We start from the raw sequence: 20,479 nt of genomic DNA, 5'->3' as shown, positions 1-20,479 counted from the left end.
GGAGAAGAGGAGGCTGAGGGGAGACCTCATTGCCCTCTGCAGCTGCCTGAGGAGGTTGCAGGGAGGTGGGAGTTGGGCTCTGCTCCCAGGTGAAATGGCCTCAAGTTGTGCCAGGGGAGGTTTAGATTGGATATCAAGAAGAATTTCTATATTGGAAGAGTGGCCAGGCCCTGGCACAGGCTGCCCAGGGAGGCGGTGGAGTCACCATCCCTGGAGGTGTTCAAGGAAAGTGTAGACGTGGCACTTTAGGACATGCCCTAGTGGGCATGGTAGGTTTATTTTCTGGTTGGACTCTGTGATCTTAGAGGTCTTTCCCAACCATGAGGATTCTGTGATGCTTGGACCAGCTGCCATACCATCATTCAGCACCAGCCTTCAACAGTACAATGTTACTGAAAGACCAACACAATATGATGATCCTCTTAAGCCTTTTTGGGTTATTTTCACGTAGAAGAAAAAGAGAGACAGAGGTAACAAAGGATACGTTCAGAGATAGACTCATGGTTACAATATTTCTGCCTGGTTTTAGCAGCCTGAGATTTATTCCTTATCTGCCAGTTTTAGATACTCCCACACACAGATGAGATTAGGAGATCTTAAGTAGCACACCTGGGTGTGTTTATGTTAATGATAGATCTATAATGTTTCTCAATACCAAGTATTTTCAATGCCTACAGCCTCTGTAAAACTTAGAAAAACACTGCATTCCCTTTCTGCTCATCTCCTCAGTAAATGCCATGGAAAGGAGCCCAATGTTCAACCAATTTTTTGTGGTACTCCTTCTGTAACAACAGCTCCAATCTTCACTGCAGCACAAGCCCAGACTGACAATAAAGTTCTATATGGTCTCAAACTAACTGAAGATTTGAAGACCTAACACTTAAATTAACACTAATTCAGAATTATCAGCATCTCTGAACAATTTGAAACCTTCTCATTCAGACAATTCTTCAGATAAATTAAAGTTTATATGTGCTTAAGCAGATTTCCCACCAATATAAAATTTTCAAGCAGGCCAGGTGGGAACAAGCATAAACTACTTGAATCCAGAATGTATTTTCATTAACAGTTATACAAACCTGAAAGTTGTGGATCTAGAATGCTGCTGTACCAATCAGGAGTGAACAGAGATGGCAGGAGCAAGGAACAGAGACCAAGGAAAGTATCTGCAGCCACAGGCAGAGCTGGTGGAGGCTGGGAAAGGTGTATGAGCAGTGGGGGGAAAATCAAGTCAGAACACAGAGACTGAAAGCCTGAACTTGGTTCAAGAAAAGAGAAACTATTTAAAGAACATGCCAATTAAAAAGTCCTGGAGACCACAAATTGTCTTTTAAGAGTCTCAAGCATTTATCCCAGGCACTTAGCTGCTAAATGCATAGTCCAAAGTAGTTAAGTTTTCTTGCCTTGGAAGAGAAATATTTTCATTTCTCAGATACCACAGGATTTACACAGCTTGATAAATGCTGGTTTTCAAATTTATTTATTTTTTTTAACATAAAACATCTCCAGTTTGTAGAATGGCAATTGTAATCTGTGCTTTAGCATCAACAGCCAGAGCTAAGTGCTGCTGTGCACCCTGCCATCTGGGCACGAGAGGTGTTTTTCCCTACCTGAAACTGCTTTCTGCAGTCCCAGGGTTTCCACTCAGAAGAACATCACTTCCTATCCAAAGAGTCTTTCTTTCTGCAGAACACTTTGCAGCTGTTCATTTCAAACCAGCACCTTCAAAATAAAGATTCCTAACTCCACAGCACTGACACTTCAGGGGTGTGGACACTGCTCCCTCCTTTCCAATTATGACACTCTTAATAGCAACAAGATAATTTTTGAGGGTAAAAGTTTCACATGAGTTTAGGCATCTTGTTCTTGCACCTAAAAACTCTGGCCACAAAGTGCTCCCCAGTGCCCCTGGGAAATGCCTGGACCCTTCCTATGTTGGCTGGAACAGCCAAACACAGTAAGGCTTGTGCTTCTCAACAGCAGAAATGAGGTGTGAGATCCCACTTTAAAAATTGTTTATATACACCTGTTAAACAGTCATGGTGACACATTTACAGGTATTTTCATGTGCAGAGCAACATGTCTGGAGTAGCCTTGGAAATTCATGTAGCTAAATCACAGACACATAGAGTGGTGGGGTTGGAAGGGACCTCTGGAGATATTGCCCAGCACTGATCAGATCCCCCCTCAGCCTCCTTTTCTCCAGCTGAGCAGCCCCAGCTCTCCCAGCCTTTCCTCCCAGGCAGATGCTCCAGCCCCTTCAGCACCTCAGTGCCCTGTGCTGGCCTCTCTCCAGTAGTTCTTGTCCTTCTGGAACTGGGGAGCCCAGACCTGCCCCCAGTGCTGCAGGGGAGGCCTCCCCAGGGCAGAGCAGAGGGGCAGGAGAACCTCCCTGACCTGCTGGACACGCTCTTCTCAATGCCCCCCAGGATGGTGTTGGCCTCTTGGCTGCCAGGGCACATGGTTGGCTCATGGTCAGCCCCTTGTCCACCAGGACTAGTTTAACAAATTAAAGCTAAGTCCAAGTGTGAGTTGTCACAACCTCTGCTAACATGCAGGTGGGCTTGTTCACCATGGGCACATCTCTATCCTGCGGATTCTTGAATTAAGCACTAAGCAACTTGCTCTTTGCATGAAGAAATAAAGATCTATTTTACCTACCTCAGGATGCTGCCCCCAGGCAGGCAGAGCGGCTAAAGGGTTTCCAGTTCATACTCTCACTTACACTCACAATAAATTTGCCTCCATTAAGCAAACATGCTTCTACTCTGACCTGCCGGTCTCGGGTGGAGGTTCCTCAGTGTAGAGACCACACCTAAGATAACTGAGCTGTAGCAGAGCAGCACAGAAATCTAAGTCAATAACAAGTTCATCCATCTGCCCCAATTTCTTCCTATATTTACACAGTTTACACAAGATCGAGGCAATGACATTTTGTAAAATTCATGACAATTCCACTAAGGCTTCCATAATACTTATCACAGAAGGGTCTGGGTTGGAAGGGCCCTTAATGATCATCTAGTTCAGCTTTTCAGCCCTCAAATTTAAAATAAGCCAGGTAAGATAAAGAAGAGTGTTTGGAGCATATTCGATTTAGTGACTTGAAGTGTTCATAGAAGTTACTACAGCTTATTAAAACCTGCACAGTACTCAGCAAAATGTTCATCATCTGTCCTAAAAATGCCTTGATTTTTGAACATAAACAGAACTCTTTTAAATGTTGGAACAAGCCACGAAGGCAGCCAGGCCCAAATAATTCACACAAGAAGCAATTTCTTAATTCCCTTTCTTCAGAAGTGTACAAGATTTTTTTTCAGAAAATAAGTAAATATAATTCTTTCACAACATTTAGTCTAACGTGCTGCTACAATGTGGCATTCCCCATTCTAAAAAGCTGGATGCTGCAGTAGATTGCTGGTGTCTTCATTTTTATATTATTACCTAACAAAAACGCATCAGAAGACACTTATGTTACCAGATGCTTTCATGAACACATACATTAGGTATGAGTATTACTTGTACTCATTAATGCAAACCAAAAAGCAGTTCTTGGCAGGATACAAAAAGGTGGTGCTTAAATATTTTAGGTAGCCAACAGAAGACAAGGTGTAGGAGTTTGATTGTTAACCACTTTTGAAGATTAGGCTCTTCCCAAATGACTTATGCAGCACAAACCCAAAAACTCATTAAGTCATCTTAGAAAAATGTAACCTGACACGTTATCAACTATTTATTTATTAACTTGTTCCCATCTCGGGAGTTATCTGCAATACTTTTATGATAGTTCTACCCCAAGCATCAAGACCCTTCTTGCACGCTGAACTGAAGCTGCTGTGCTGTGTAGCAGCACTAATTAGCTCTGCTAATTAGTCCTTGGCTTGCAATGCCTACAGCCAGCTTTCAGCACCAGCTACTCCAAGGGCTTTCAATCTATCACCAGCTGAGGCCAATTCTGGACCAAAGTCTGTCTTTGAAGATTTTTCAGATGTCTTTACAAACTTGTGCAAAATAACTCCAAGATCATTAATCCTCGTATGGGATCAGCTGGACACCTCCAAAAACCCCACAGCCAGTAACACACATGCTTCCAATAATGTAAATAACACCAACATTTCTGGGAAGTTAATTTTGTTCTTGTTTGTTGTGTTCTTATTTTTAAAGTGAAAGGACAAAAAGTGACCTACACTTAAAAAACAAAACAACAACAAAAAAGCCTGCCAACACCCAAATTTATAAACTCCCCTTTTTCATTCTGTAAAGGATTTTCTCAATAATCTCCAAATGCTTAGACAGAAACTAAGCCATGTCAGAACTACAGACTGTAGTAGCTTAGACACAACGTTGATCACACTACTCATTCTTCATGCTACTAACGGAAGTTAAAAGCTAGAGGACACAGGTAAAGAAGATTTGGCACAGGTAATTTCGAGTGAGAAAAAACAGAAAAGCTGTTTTGGGAGGCGAAAGCCTTAAGAAAGGTGGTCTCAACATCTTTTCTGAGGCTGAACCACCACAGTAGTCACCATTACCAACTTAAAAAGGGGGCCTACACGAAAGCTGGGGAGGGGCTTGGGACAAGGGCAGGGAGGGAGAGGACAAGAGGGATGGATGAAAACTGGAGGAGGGGAGATTGAGGGGAGACATGAGGAGGGAATTCTGGAGTGTGAGGGTGGGGAGACCCTGGCCCAGGTTGCCCAGGGAAGCTGTGGCTGCCCCATCCCTGGCAGTGTTGAAGGGCAGGTTGGATGGGGCTCTGAGCAACCTGGGCTGGTGGGAGGTGTCCCTGCCCATGCAGGGAGTTGGGACTGGATGGTCTTGAAGGTCCCTTCCAACCCAAACCCTTCTGTGATACAATATGGTAAGATAACAAGCTAGAGACCATTAGGTTTTAATGAATCTATGACATTTTTTAATCAGTATGGTACCTTTAATGAGAACCTAAAATAAAGGAGGGTCCCTCCATCTAGAATGAGCGAGCTCTTCCCTCCCGTGTTTCCAGGTATGAAAGATAAACTTCTACCTGCACCAGCCACTGCAGAGCTCCAAGCTGCAAAGGCCAAAGGGAGGAGCAAGAATTAAGACTGTGAAGATGAAGAAAGAGGAGTATGTCAGGAAAGTCAAACCTGAGTCAAGGTTAGATGAGTAATGGTAAAGAGGTGGCAAAAGGCAGATCAGATCAACCGATATGGGACTGCAGGTAGAGGAGCAGGAAGTTGGAAGCAAATTAAAGATTTGTGTCAAGAAAGAAAACAGAAGAGCTGTGAAGGGGGATCTACGTGCTGAAAACAAAATCTGAAATAGTTCTAAACCAATTATAATATTTTTCCATTCAACAATTATGCCCTTTTTAAAAATGAAAGGCAGCCTGCACAGACACGCAGGGGCTGGGAGATGCAGCCAGTTCCTCAGAAATGTGCTGTGATTCACGCCAAAGACACCAGCATGTTCAAGTGGGGCAGGTCAAGCTGTCCTAATATTTTCCTAATTTTTTTTCATTTACACAACTTCAAACACACAGTACACTTTCAAAGAAAGACATGACTGTCCTTGCTAGAGCGAATTTTCCCCAATTTACTGGGAAAAATGTCTGGTTTTAGTGCTCACAGTTTATGTTTTACCTCACTGTTGATGTTGCCCGTAAGTCCGTGGACATTCTCAAAAAACATCAAGTGCTTAAAATGCAAATAAACTCCCTGTGGGAATTTTTAATTTCTGTTTTCAAACTGCATAAATGGGCTGGGCGTTCAACTCCTGCTCCTCAAAGCCAGATTATGACCTTTGGAAAGCCTACGGTGCATCACAATACCTTTGAGAAACCCCCCAGATTTCAGAACATCTCACCAGATGACCTCCTGCTCCCTGTTACCCTGTCCCGTGCCTTGCACGTACCGTGCCCATCAGCTGAAATTCTTCTCTATAGTTACAACATCCATTTTGAAAACAGTCACGTTACAAACTCAGGACCAGGGTGAAAGTCTAAGGAAGCTTTACGAGAGGCAACAGCTTTAATACAGATGTAATGGCTGTAAAAATCCTAAAGCTATCAACTCAGTTGACAACTTGAAATCAGATATTAATGAGATGAAAAGGGGATACTGAGAGACACACAAAGAATTCTGAGCACAAGTTTTGGTAGACTGAAGTGGTTCTTGCACACTAAAGACCAAACTAGACATGCACAGCAGAAGGGATGTAACCAAAAGGTTGAACTGTTTTATAAGCTCAATATATGAGAACCAGTCAGGAAAAGGAAAAAACAGTAACATGAAGTTATTATTAACACTGTAGTTACCCAAATTAGAATTTTGAAGAAGAAATCTTCAGCAACAATGTAAGGCACTTGGAGTTTCATGCAGTAGCTGCCTGGTTTTAATGATGGCACATCAGGCAATTTTATCTCACTCTCATTAAAGAGGGAGATATCAAAGAACTCTGTATTTTCTGCAGGATAAAAACAGGCAGCTGAGCAGCTACTATAGAGAAACTAATGCAGAGTAAATCCACACCCTAGACTGCCTTGCTGTAACTTGTTCAGGTAGCCATACCCTCTGCTTCAGTTCAAGTTTTTCAATTAAACTAAATTCAAACTACCTAAATACTGAAGAAGGATTCAAGCCTTGTGCACCATGAAAAGAGCTGGTCAGTTTGAGTCCACACAGCCTCTCTGCTGGAGATAACCTCCCTTATGAGGAAAGGTTGAGGGAGCTGGGTCTCTTTAGCTTGGAGAAAAGGAGGCTGAGGGGGGACCTCATCAATGTTTACAAATACGTAAGGGGTGAGTGTCAGGGAGATGGAGTTAGGCTCTTCTCAGTGATGACCAGTGATAGGACAAGGGGTAATGGGTGGAAATTGGAGCATAGGAGGTTCAAGGTGAATATCCGAAAAATTTTTTTTACTGTGAGAGTGACAGAGCCCTGGGACAGGCTGCCCAGGGAGGTTGTGGAGTCTCCTTCACTGGAGACATTCAAAACCCACCTGGATGCCTTCCTGTGTGATGTACTCTGGGTGACCCTGCTCTGGCAGGGGGGGGTGGACTAGATGATCTTTCGAGGTCCCTTCCAACCCCTAGGATTCTAGGATTCTATGATTCTATGATTTCTCCAATGAAGCAAAAAGAAAAATGAGCAGAACTGTGGGGACCAGCCCCCCAGTAAACTACAGGTTCTGAAGTCACAGAGAACCCTGGAGACAGGGATAACATACACATCAAAGCTTCAACACTGCAGGAGGAGAAACAGCTTGAAAATTATAAACTAGAAAACAGCTCAACTTGTTTAACATTTTTTCAAACTTAACACACCACTTCCAATACACACTCGGGTCTTTTTATGGTTTTATTTATTTTATTTTTAAAAGATAAAATTTAGATCTTTTTTCTTTAACCCTGCAAGCCCTTCCCATCCTACTGCAGAGGCTGGAACCAAAACCACCAGCTCCCCACCAGGGCAATGTGACATGCACAGAGAAATCAGCTTCCAAGTAAATCCTTGGTCCAAGCAGACAGCAGCAGTCACCTGCCACCGCACAAGTATTTGCTGACAGAAAAAACAGTAAGAAGCTACTGCAAATTATTATCCTATCCAGATAACCAGAATTTCCAGCATACACATTTCCCAAAACCTAACTGCAGTTCTCTCGGTTTGAACTATCAAGAATTCAAATTAATATTCAGTTGGTAAGCAATCAGTTTCAGGGCTGAGACTGGAATTCACATCCTGAATTTGAAGAAGCAAAACCAACTTAAACATCCCATTTAAGAAACTTAATTTCAGCTGAGCTGGCAAACAGCTAAGCCTGCTTGCAGTTCAACAACCACAAAACCAGTTTTCACAGCATTAGAAGTCAGTATCAGCTCATTAAAATGTAACCTACTGGAGTCTGCATCTAATTCATAATCCTAACAATCATAATCCACTGTTACATCCAAAGTAAAACTGTACAAGCATGTTTCATGCATTGAAGGAAAACGTAGAACAGAAGACATCTTTGTCAAAAAAACACTATCTGGCAACAATTACAGGACAAGACAAAATGGCTTGAGTAGATGAAATCTCCCATTCCAAGGGGAATTTCAGGAATGCAAAATATTGTCTACAGAATTATTCTCATAGACATGAGTTATATTTGAGAACACCAGCTACAGAGAACATTATCATGCTAAGTTTGGGGATTTGGGCTTAATATTTCAGCTAGCAGAATAAGCAAGCATAAACTCCCAGTAACACAATTTTTATTACTATCTTGAGGTCTGGGGGGTTTTTTCTGTTAATTCTTCAACAATAACAACAAAAAAAAACATAAGTGGTTAAATATTAATAAAGTAAATATAAAAACAACCGATATTTATATTCCAAGTTTATTATACCAGTAGAAACCAAAGCATCACAGAGGGGGGCTACCATGGAAGTGAGAGGAAGGTGTTGCTTGAGAAAGCAAAACCATAGCCCCAGTATAAAAAACTTTCCAGATGCCATCATCTCACATAAATAGAATAAAATAATTTCCACACTGTTTTTTACTACTTTACAAAGCAGCATAGGAAGGTTATTGAACTCTTGTGAAGTGTTTCTACAAGCCACTAAAAGGAAACCAGAAAGTAACAGTGAGTTGTGCTCCAACACCACTGAGGTGCTGAACAAAGTGGAAAAGGGGTCTGTCAAAATGCCTGTTGTATATTCATGGAATCATAGAATGGTTTGGGTTGGAAGGGACCTTCAAGACCATCCAGTCCCAACCCCCTGCATAGGCAGGGACACCTTCCACCAGCCCAGGTTGCTCCAAGCCCCATCCAACCTGCCCTTCAACACTGCCAGGGATGGGGCAGCCACAGCTTCCCTGGGCAACCTGGGCCAGGCTCTCACCACCCTCACACTCCAGAATTTCCTCCTCATGTCTCACCTCAATCTCCCCTCCTCCAGTTTTCATCCATTCCCCCTTGTCCTCTCCCTCCCTGCCCTTGTCCCAAGCCCCTCCCCAGCTTTCCTGGAGCCCCTTCAGGCACTGGAAGGTGCTCTAAGGTCTCCCTGGAGCCTTCTCTTCTCCAGGCTGAACACCCCAACTCTCCCAGCCTGTCTCCAGAGCAGAGCTGCTCCAGCCCAAGGATCATCTCTGTGGTACTTCTCTGGACTCTCTCCAACAGCCCCATGTCTCTCCTGTGCTGGGGGCTCCAGAACTGGGCACAGTGCTCCAGGTGGGGTCTCACCAGAGCAGAGGGGCAGAATCACCTCCCTCTACCTGCTGTCTATTAACTGACATAACTGTGCTATTTGGTCTTACAGCCACAGTGAGGCCAATGATTTCTGAAACATCTGCCAGAAAGCAGCAAGGATGGAGGCTGGAGAAGACAAAGAGGCCCTGAGATAAGCCATCAGTGAAACATCTGCTGAGCAGTCACCTTCTGCAGCAGCGCCAGCTTCTTTGATGAGGTTCACACATAACAAAACTGAGGAATAAACTAACATCCTTTGTTAGTCACTGCATCACTGATCAAAGATGCTTAATTTAAATGCAAGACAATCTGCAGTGCTATTGCAACATCTCCATAGGGCACTGACAGCCACAGTCTGCTGGCAAATGGAGAGAAATGCAGGGCAGAAAGCACAAGATGGCCAGAGACATGAGGAACAAAGGCAGGGTTTCCATTTTCTCTTGATTTTATGTTGCTCTGTTAGTCGCCTTCATTGATTTTAACAAACTTATTTTAAGCTTCATTGATTTCTAGTATGCATATGAACAAGTCAACAACAGGGTGCCAGCCTTTGTAGCCTTATCCAGAAGGACAATGAGACCAAACAGAAATAACCTGCTGCACTCGTAGCTAATCCCATCACCCCAAGTGTACCATCTCCAGCAAAAAAAGAAGAAACAAGAAATAAAAAAAGAGTGGTAAGTCTTTTACAAAAGCCAAACTTTAAAAAGCTTTTTCTAAACTTTGCATTTTTCATGTCGAACACAACACCCAGTTTGCCCACTCCAAATGGTCAGCTGCACCAGTAAGCTAAATACATCCTATATTTACTAGTAACCTTTGTACACCAGATGGTGTCTGAACCTGTTAGAAAAGATGACATTTTCCTTCTGCTGTTTCTGCATCAGGAAAAACAAATAAATTCTAGAATTACTTTGATACTTTTGCTTCCTTCTCACCCTTTTTCCACCTCAGAAAAGGAGACTCACAGGAGCCATATGTCATCTGGTGACTGTAGCAGCAAAACGCGGCCAAAAGGACATTAAATCAGCCCCTTTGTTTCTTCTGACTCATCTGAATTTATATCCAGTCAGGGTTTTATGGGCATAAGCTTGCTTCAGAACCTGAGGTAAAACATTTTTCTTCAACTGTAATTATTTTTATTAGTAAAAATTAATCCACAACCATCACCTTAATACTCTTGCCACAAACCAAAAGGTATGCATGAGTCAGCCCTGGAAAAACTGCTGTTTCCATGCACTCAGCAGAGGTAAAACTCTTTCAGTAGAGTTAAAAACCTTTCTAAATCACCTGAAGATTAGTTTTTACAACTGAAGGAGAAAAGTGCAGTTCAGAAATGTACCATTTTTTAGTAGGTGTCCCCTAATAGATGCCTGATATTTAAAGAGAGAAAGAAAAAAGAGAGTAGTACAGGCTGATAAAACTCAGCATGCAAAACTCCTGGTTCATTTTCTCAAAATAAAAGCATGTCTCCATACAGATCCACATGTAAGCACCCACATCCTGTTGCTCCTCAGCAGTAAATAAGAGTATCCTCTCTCCAATCAGATAGAGAAGAGGAAGAATGTGTTAACCTTTCAGCTAGTTAATTTAAATCACTTTCTCAAGTCATCATGGAGTCTAACCTCTGCAAATTTGCAGGTTTAGTTTGTGTTCGCTTTCTTTTGGGAAATCTGCAAGCTGGGTGTGCTCATTAAGAAGGTTCTTGGACACACTGGAAGGGCCCTTTCAGCCCAAAGAGATCCTGCAGATGGAATGATGAAGGATGAAGAAGCCCCAACCCGTGCAGAGCCAGGAAAGCAGGTGAGTGGGGAGTGTGTGTCCATGCACATTCCTGCAGCCTTCTCCTGCCTGTGCACACACACACTGGGTAACACACCATGGTGGTGATTACAACTACAAGGTTTTTCAGAAGTTTAAAGAAGCTGGCAGACAGGCTGACTCGTTATTTATTTCTAGGAGGTGTGTGTGCACCCAAAGGGGTGAACAGGGCCAAGGAGCTTTTCGAGCCAGCACAAAATTACCGACAGAAGGCAGGACCCAACAGCTCTGCATTCCTGCACAGCAGCTGCTTGTCAAGAGAGGGATGCATGAGCCCACATCTAAATTTACTTTTGATATCAGCACATAAAAGTCCTTTTATAGAATTGCTGGTGAAAGGGGAGTTTCCTGCACTCCTCATTTTACATCTTCTCTTTCAAACCCACTGGTCGCTCGCTTCGCAAAATGCAAGTGGGACATTTAAAAAACACTTCAGTTCTGCTGCTTTTTAGGTAACTTTCCTAATTATTTTTTGGCTTGGAAAATATTCAGGGGGCCACAGAGAGGAAGAGGAGGGAGTAGTTAAATACTGTAAACTAGTAATAGTAAGCACTGAGATTTTTCTCATTTCTCAAAGGCTTTGACATGAAAGCAGAAGTAAAAAGTCAGTATCCATGTAACAAAATTTTAAGACATTTCCTAGCACCTTCATACAACATGCAATTTATTTTCATTCTTTGCCTTCATTAATACTTCCAGATCACTCCAAAAAGAACATCAAACAACAACAAAAAAAAATTATATAAATCACATATATTATGCTGCTTTCTCTGAAAGATTTCCTAACACACAAAGCAGTGCTAAATCAGCTACAAATTAGATCCATAAATAGCTAAGAGATCAGGACACAGAGGCAGAGACAGGTTAAGTGAGTTGTGTAATGTGGCAGCAAAGATCCAGAGCAGAGGCCAGGTAAAGCTCCTGCTTTAAGAGACATGAGGATGTTATTAAAAAAGCTGGACGTGGGAAACCAGTGGCTAAGTCTCTGCCACAGCTGGATTTCTCCTCCCTTCACCAATTAGTGATATTACAGTGAGAAGGTTGATGTGGAGAGAAAGGGTTACACTCAGAAAACCACACATGGACGTGGAAGCATCACCAGCTCAGCCCACTTGGCAGCTGATGTGTCAAGGAAAGCCCAGCTCAAGTAAGATTGGGCCTGACTGATATGATGAGGTGGGACATCACAAAAATCCTGAGCAAAGCAAGTCTTGGCAACCCGTGAGGAAAAGGGATGCCCAGTGTTGCTGGGCATGTGCTCAGGGGTGGCTGAGAGACAGACCTGCAGACAGACCTGTCATCTCTTCTTGCTCACTCCGTTAGCTGTGTCTCCTGAGAAAAACCCACCTTTGCTTCAGCTTCCCACTGAAATTTTTTTTACTAGTTTTTCTTCCCCCTTTTCTACTTCTGCCCAGTACATCTTAGCAGTAGAACTCAGTAACTGCCTCCACCCTGCTGTTGTACCTGTCAGCTTCCAAATTCTGCCACATCTGCTGTCTTTCTCAGTGACAAAACCAACCCTTCCGTTCTCACTACAGTCACTGCCCTGAACAGCACCACAAGAGTTTTCCTGCAGGATGTAAGGACTCAACATCCAGAGTTTGCTTCAGGTTTTAGTCACTTGGTTGCACAAGTCTGCCACACTGTCACCCCTTCTCTTCCACAGCAGAAACAGGAAAAGCACCCTTTCCTTCCAACTGCTGTTCCCACTTGCCTGAAATACCCAAGAAGGCATATTTATGCTGACATTTTAGACTGTCAACTCACAGACCTAAAAACAGGCTCACACCACTTTCTGCCACTGGCAAAAATGTATTTTTTTAAAGAAATTACAACTAGATTCTTCAAACACACAACTCAAACACCAAATCTGAGGTGTCTTATGTTGAGAAATTTCGGGTGCTTGTTTTATTCTTCCTGGCCAAAAGTTCAGCACCTGCAGATCCACAGGCACCAAGATGGGGAAGAGGGAGGGTTACAAACCACATACTTAACACTGGCAGCAGAACAGGACAATGTCACTGAAAATGGAACGTTCCCTTAGGTCCCATCCCTGCCCACTTGGCCCTCACACATACACCCATCCTGCCCAGATAACCACCCTACGTAACACTGGTGTACTGGTGTGCTGAACCAGATTGGGAATGTGCACACAGGGCCAGCCTCTCTTTTGGGGTCTCACTTTAATTCACATGAGTTTGCCACCCCCAGCTTGGTGGAGAAGCAGGAACACAGTGGAGCAGAGAGGGGCAGAGGCAGCATGGTCTCCTTCTGCACCAGCAGTAATACAGCCAAACCTGCCCAGGGAACCACCTCATCTAGAATCCACTCTCTGTCTCACAATTTAAAACACCTACATCTTTGTCTAAGCAGAATAATACAAATCAATTATTGGAGTGAAAAGGAATTTGTCTGCAATCTCTGCAGTATTAAGACTCATGGACACCTTTTGTTCCATCAGACCATGTTAACTCTGCCCTCTATGTACATCAAAATTTTGAATCCAAACCTTGAGTCTTCTCACCTACCTCAGCGATGTTCCACTTAAGAGACTTTTGCCATAAGCTCATCTCTTTAATTTGTGAAATGACACTTCCAGTGAATTTAGACACTCTAAAGCTGAAGAGAGGCAACACCAGAGAAACGGGGAAACTTGTAACCAACAAGTATTTAACATGATTAAAAAAACACTTAAGGAACTTGGCTTCTTTTACAAAATTAGTTTACACAAAGAACAAGTCTCCAAATTCATAATGCTGAAAGCAACCACTTAACACAATCCTAGGGGGGGGAAATAATCTTCATTTCTCTGGTGAGTTTGATTTCCAACATTCACTTCTCAACCACTAGTTTTAATAACATTAAGAAGGAAACTAAAGAAATGCTCAAGGACGTAAGTGGAATCTTAAATTAATTCGTCGATATGGTTTCTGTGCACTTAAAACATCTCATAGGTAATACCTCCCTCCAGGAAAATACAACCTGTTACAAATAGAAATTGCTTTTATCAAGTTCTAAAGGAAATGGTCTCTGCCTGCTTTTGTCCTTAAGCAACTAACATCCACTACAGAAGAGTTATTAGCAAAAGTGCAAAAATCCTTTGTTGCTACCAGGAACACACACAGAGAAGAGTGTTTGGAAGATCTCCATTTTTAGATGTCTCTGAAAAGGAAGGGTTCTACTGAGCATCCATCTACATCTAAATAATTCATGTTAGGGGGAGGCAGGGACAAATATATCATAATACCATGAAATACTTCACTCCACACACTGTATCTACTGCGCCCAGCTCTGGAGCCCCCAGCACAGGACAGACCTGGAGCTGTTGGAGAGAGTCCAGAGGAGGCCACCAAGATGATCCCTGGGCTGGAGCAGCTCTGCTCTGGAGACAGGCTGGGAGAGTTGAGGTGTTCAGCCTGGAGAAGAGAAGGCTCCAGGGAGATCTTAGAGCACCTTCCAGTGCCTGAAGGGGCTCCAGGAAAGCTGGGGAGGGGCTTGGGACAAGGGCAGGGAGGGAGAGGACAAGGGGGATGGATGAAAACTGGAGGAGGGGAGATTGAGGTTGGACATGAGGAGGAAATTCTGGAGTGTGAGGGTGGTGAGACCCTGGCCCAGGTTGCCCAGGGAAGCTGTGGCTGCCCCATCCCTGGCAGTGTTGAAGGGCAGGTTGGATGGGGCTTGGAGCAGCCTGGGCTGGTGGGAGGTGTCCCTGCCCATGCAGGGGGGTTGGAACCTGATGATCTTCTAGGTCCCTTCCAACCCAAACCATGCAATGATTCTGTGATTCTATTCAAAGAAAACAAACCTCCAGTGCTCCTGGCCCCATATTCTACACTCGCTGGAATTTTGCCCCAAAGAAAGTTACTGCTGAAAATTTACATATTAGCCAAAAAAAAACCAAAAAAACCACACCTAAAAACTCATTTTGGACCTTTAAGCTACCTTCAGAATAAGAAAACCAGAAAGCAACTGAAAGATCCACTGAATGATTTTCTTATTTCTAGAAGTGTAACAGTGAGTGCATTTATTAGGTGCTATAGTTTGCCCCCATTTGGAGAGTTTCCTCAATCTAAACTTGTGTTGGGAGAGTTTCAATTGACAAAAGTGTTAAATGAGAAACACATGCACTGTCATTTAAGAATTAAAAAGGTCCATTTTAACAATAAGTAACCTAAGCTCATGGCAGGTGATTGCTAGAAGGACCTGCTGAGCTGTCTGCCACCACCTCACGCTGCTCCTGTGCCAGCTCCTGCACACACAGAACTCCCAGTGAGATCCCCCAGGGAGCTGACCCTGCAGAAAACAAGCTCTGCAGGAGAAAAGCCAACACTTTCTGTGGGTTTCACTCCCTGAAGGAGCTCACCCCTAAGTCAGGTTTCACCTGCCAGGCCATTAAAATGGGTGACAATGCCAAGTGGTAGTGAGGAGGGGAATGAGACTGTCTCCTTGTGGCAGAAACTACCCAGCAGCTTGGCCCAAGGACAGGGCATGTATTGCAAGTCCATGTTGTTCACCAGCTTTATTACTCTTTCATGGTTTTGCTGGCTACTGTTTATCATAGAATCACTGAATCTTCAAGGTTGGAAAAGACCTTCAAGGTCATCCAGTCCAACCGTTCACCCTACAACCACTGAACCATCTCCCAAAACACCACATCTACCCCTTTCTTGAACACTGGAGCTTCCAAGCATCATGACTGCCCCCCACAGCAAAGCTGGGCCTCCCCTGCCCACATGAAACTGAAAACTCATCCCCCTCCATCACCAAAAATAACTTCAGAGTAGCCAGGGTTTTTGAAAAGCACATTTGGTATACCAGCCTCTTTAAAAACTTTGATTTAAGACAGTACCGAAATAAGATTTAAACCATGTCCTTCAAATGCCTCCAAGCAAGTACTCTCACAAATACCTAACCCCCCTGCTTCCGGATTTTTCATTGCAACATTTGCTAAATAAAGTCTAAAAGGTCATTTCCATGGCTCAGGAGAATTTGCCTAATATTATGATAAATATTTGTGGAGAATCTTTATTCTTTTTTAAAAAAAATTTTAAAAAAGCAATGAGATAAGCCTAACATGACTTTTATGGATGTCACCAGCTCTGGTCTACAGCCAAATGCATGCTAAAAATAGTAAGAACAGAGTTATATTAAACCAGGAAAGTACAAGGTGTCTTGATGCAAAATTTGGTTTACATAAAATAGAAAAATATTTTTCCAGAGGATGTAAACTTAAAACAGCAAAGGGAAAAACACCAAACAAACTGCTCCTCATCTTCAGAAAACACTAAAGAGCTGGGATTCACATGTTACGCAAGAAACTGATCCCAGTGAAATCCTGCCTGAAGTACCTTTCTTAGAAGCAAAAATCACTGCTGGGAGCACACGAATAACAATTAGAGACAGATGAAAATGTTGGCTAGCTGAGAATTTAAATCGGTTGCTGAATGTTTACATCATCTCCTAATTTCAAGAGCAGACAGGACACATCCAGAATCACGTTGGTGTTTTTCTTACTGTGTTCAAGACCCAAAATAACTATTTCAAATACTTGAATTCTTCAGAAACTTTTGGTTCTATTTTGGATCTGAGTAGACACAGAAGCTCGCAGTTAGGCCAAGGGGGTCTTCTCTTGCTCCACCTACTTCCCCTGCCTTTAGAGGGGATGAACTGGTTTTGCTTCTCTAGGAGACTGTTCTTGGTGTTCAGTGCACCAAAGCAATTTTTTTTAATGGTTTCCTTTCTCTCACTGAGGTCCTCAGAATCCATTATCTAAAATTTACTCTCATACCAAGAACACATTAAGACTTCACACATTTCTGTTCTTCTCCCTTCCCAAATATTCCAACATCAGTCAAGCACTATCATTCCAGAGCCATGGAAAACAGTCACATTTTTCATAAGAGTAACCATCACCTCCCAAAGTTCCACAAGAAAAAATGGGAGACATTATCATATCATCATAGAGCCACAGAATGGTCTGGGTTGGAAGGGACCTTCAAGACCATCCAGTTCCAACCCCCTGCATGGGCAGGGACACCTCCCACCAGACCAGGTTGCTCCAAGCCCCATCCAACCTGCCCTTCAACACTGCCAGGGATGGGGCAGCCACAGCTTCCCTGGGCAACCTGGGCCAGGCTCTCACCACCCTCACACTCCAGAATTCCCTCCTCATGTCTCACCTCAATCTCCCCTCCTCCAGTTTTCATCCATCCCCCCTTGTCCTCTCCCTCCCTGCCCTTGTCCCAAGCCCCTCCTTAGCTTTCCTGGAGCCCCTTCAGGCACTGGAAGGTGCTCTAAGGTCTCCCTGGAGCCTTCTCTTCTCCAGGCTGAACACCCCAACTCTCCCAGCCTGTCTCCAGAGCAGAGCTGCCCCAGCCCAAGGATCATCTCCGTGGCCTCCTCTGGACTCTCTCCAGGAGCTGGAGCTTTGCTGCACCTCCTCAACACCAGATCAGACCTGCCAAGCAGCACTAGTCACGCACATCACCTGGCACTGCAGGCTGGAAATAGCAACATTGGCAGGAAAACTCTCTAAGGTATTTGTTATTATTACCTCAGATACCATCTTGTCTTCCCTACCAAGACACCAAGCTCACGCATGGCCCTGCGTGCGTATATATTTAACAGTTCCATCAACACATACGCTTCCCTTAAAAAACAATGCAGACTCCTCAGGTGTTCCTTCTCCAGCTGGAACTCATTGCACCTCAGCCCCCTGCCACAGCAACAGCTGCCTCCTCAGGAAAGGAAAAAATTGTAGCATGAAAATCAGGGTTGTACTTGCTTCCTGCCCCTGCTCCCAGCTATGACTCCAAAGGCAAAAAAAAAAAAAAAAAAGAGGTTCACACAAATTTGCTAACATCTGGCATTTAACAGAAAACCTGACAACAAATACCAAGGAACAAGGTTAAAACAAGATATCCATGCCAAAACCTGAAACGCCACTTCTGGCCACTGTCAGTGGGTATTATGACAAAAATTAAATGTATTTACTTCAGAAGATGCCTGAGATTTCTGTTCCAGGCCTGGCTTAGTTTATTCCTATCTTTTAAGAAAACATTTGCTCTACATCCAAAAATGAATCCAAGTCCCAGTTTACTGTTAAAGACTCAAGAACTATCTTTGTCTCACCAAACTCAACCACTGCTTGTAAGTTTCTGGACATGCTTCCCTATTTTGATAAACTGGGCAACGATGAAAAATAACCAAATAAAAGCAGTGGCTTTATACAGAGGTTATTGCTACATTTCCTGCCATACCTACTGCTGATGTTACAACAGCATTAACTATAAGAACAGGTTTGACACATTAAGCATCATGTTGTTTGTCTCGTGCCAGCGTTTCTGATGACAATGCAAGTGGCACCAAGCACGACAGGCTCGCGGGCGTTCTTCCTGCAACCCCTGGTAGCCCTTCACTGAAGTATGAGGAGCGGTGGGAAACTCTGAGAGGCAAAGGGTAACTAAGACAAGGCAATTGGCTGCCCTTGTAATCTGCAGTCAACTTAAAGAGGCACCTCAGGTCATGAGAAATTTCAAGATGATAACTTGCATAGCTCTCTTCCCACGGTCACAAAAAAGTACCACATGGAAAAGAAATACTCCATGGAAGAACGACTCTTTCACTAGCTTTTATGGCAGCTTGCACAGAAGCCAAACAAGGGTATCAATCACTCTCCTCTTAAATGCCTTTTCAAAGTTGTCCACACGCTTGCGAGGCTGTTCCACCACCATCTACCAGCTGGCCCACGCGCTGCTGTCGGACACTGATATCTGCAACCCTTCTCCCGGATCCAGCATCATTGTCCCAGCTCAGATGACTCAGATAAAAACAATGTGAAAACACAGTTTGTTTTCATGTTTAAAGTCTCCATTGGTCTCGGGCAACAATAGCAGGAAGAGCTGCAGGGATCGATAGGCAGGGTTACTCACGGGGACTTGACTTCTCCTACCCACCAACCCGCACGTGGAGCTTCCCTAGCCAGGTAACACATGCAAGGCTTACCAGGTCTCTGTGAAGCACCCAATTTGCATGGAGGTAATGGATTCCATCCAGGATCTGGTAGAGTAGGGATTTAACCATAGATCTTGGCAACTGCATGGGCTTTTTATTTGCTTTTGAGGCACGGTGAAACTTGATAATATGCTAGAAATGAAACAAGTAGAGACATGAAGCATGTTAGATAAGCACAAAGGGGTTTTGTTGTTGTGTTGCTTTTCTTAAACTGATACTAAACAGTGGAATGTAATACCAACTTGGTTGAACTTTGCAAGTAAAAGTAACAGTGATGTGTTCACAATTTTCTTAAATTTGTTTTACTCTCTGAATTGCTTTAGAAAAAAGCTATTAAGCTTTTGTAACTATCTAAAGACTGTTTACTTACCTCCAGTAAAGGGTCTTAGACTTTCTCCTCCCTCCCTCCTCCCCACTTGGGATCCTCTTATCCTCAGCTGCTAGAGCAGAAGCTTCCAAACAAGCAGTATCTACCAGAAAGAGGACCAGGACCACACTCTAGGCTTTCACACCTTCCCTCCTCCTCTCCAAAATCACCCAGGTCAGAGTGCTTGCAACTACTTTACTTTCCCTCCTATCCCAGTAGGTGGACATTAAATGAATATTTAAATAAATACTTAGGGGCTGGGGGGGGGGGGGGGCAGGGGGCAGCAGGGACATGACTCCAAAAACCCCACACCACAACATTAGGGTGAGATCATGTTTACACATCTAAAAATGGTTCTTTTCTTGCTTCCAGGTTTCGCCTGCACACCTCATTGATGACAACAAGCTCATGAGTGGCTCTGGGATCACAGAAGCCAGTCAGCCCACCAGAGCACAAACACTGCTCAACAACACAGGGCGTAGGAAGGGACCCCAGCACTAGGCAGTTGAAGGAATGAAAAAAAGGATCATTAAAAAGACTGCTGAGAGATCGTAAAATATCCACAAGCTGATTAATATTTATTGTAAGGTCAATGTAAAGATGAGGGGTTAAGTTTGGTTTTGCTACCCTGCACAAGAAATAAATTGGGGTGAGGCCCTTCGACCTTTTCAACCCTCAGACAAGGTGGGGCTGTGCAAGGCACAAACCCAACCTTAACACTGCTGTTCAGCAACCACCAAATCCATTCATTTAGATGTGGGGGAAAAAAAAAAAATCAATCACCTTTTTGAAGGCAATTCAAAGAAGCATCTCAAATAACTAGATAGTTTTCAATTATGTGTTTTTCAAAAGACAGCAATAATATAGGCAATTTACATTTTTACTGAGAGAGATTCAAAATGCTAATCTGCAGAGTGATAAGACTAATTACCCAGTTCTTTAAATAGGATTTGTCTAGTTCAAGATCATCCCCCTCCCAGGTTAAAGAAGCATCCAATGGCTGTGCTGCCATCAGACCTCTGCTGGCTCCACCACCAGCCCCCACCAGGCTTGTCACAACTGCTCCCAGT

The 20,479-nt window shown here is 43.5% G+C and overlaps 1 protein-coding gene and 1 long non-coding RNA gene across 3 annotated transcripts in view; both read right to left on the bottom strand.

Moving 5' to 3' along the window:
• Positions 1-20,479, bottom strand: part of LOC127382076 (uncharacterized) — a 206,799-nt gene that overhangs the window by 121,549 nt on the left and 64,771 nt on the right. The window lies entirely within an intron of this gene.
• CDK19 (cyclin dependent kinase 19) overlaps positions 1-20,479 on the bottom strand; it is a 119,220-nt gene that overhangs the window by 47,180 nt on the left and 51,561 nt on the right. For both annotated transcript variants that reach the window (XM_051613147.1, XM_051613148.1), the window contains one exon: positions 19,034-19,174. In XM_051613147.1, the coding sequence (XP_051469107.1) occupies positions 19,034-19,174 (141 nt within the window). The remainder of the gene's footprint in view (positions 1-19,033; positions 19,175-20,479) is intronic.

Source organism: Apus apus, chromosome 3 (genome assembly GCF_020740795.1).
Source record: "Apus apus isolate bApuApu2 chromosome 3, bApuApu2.pri.cur, whole genome shotgun sequence".
NCBI lineage: Eukaryota > Metazoa > Chordata > Aves > Apodiformes > Apodidae > Apus > Apus apus.
Note: the sequence above shows the minus strand (reverse complement) of the source record. Positions and strands in the feature narration are given on the sequence as shown.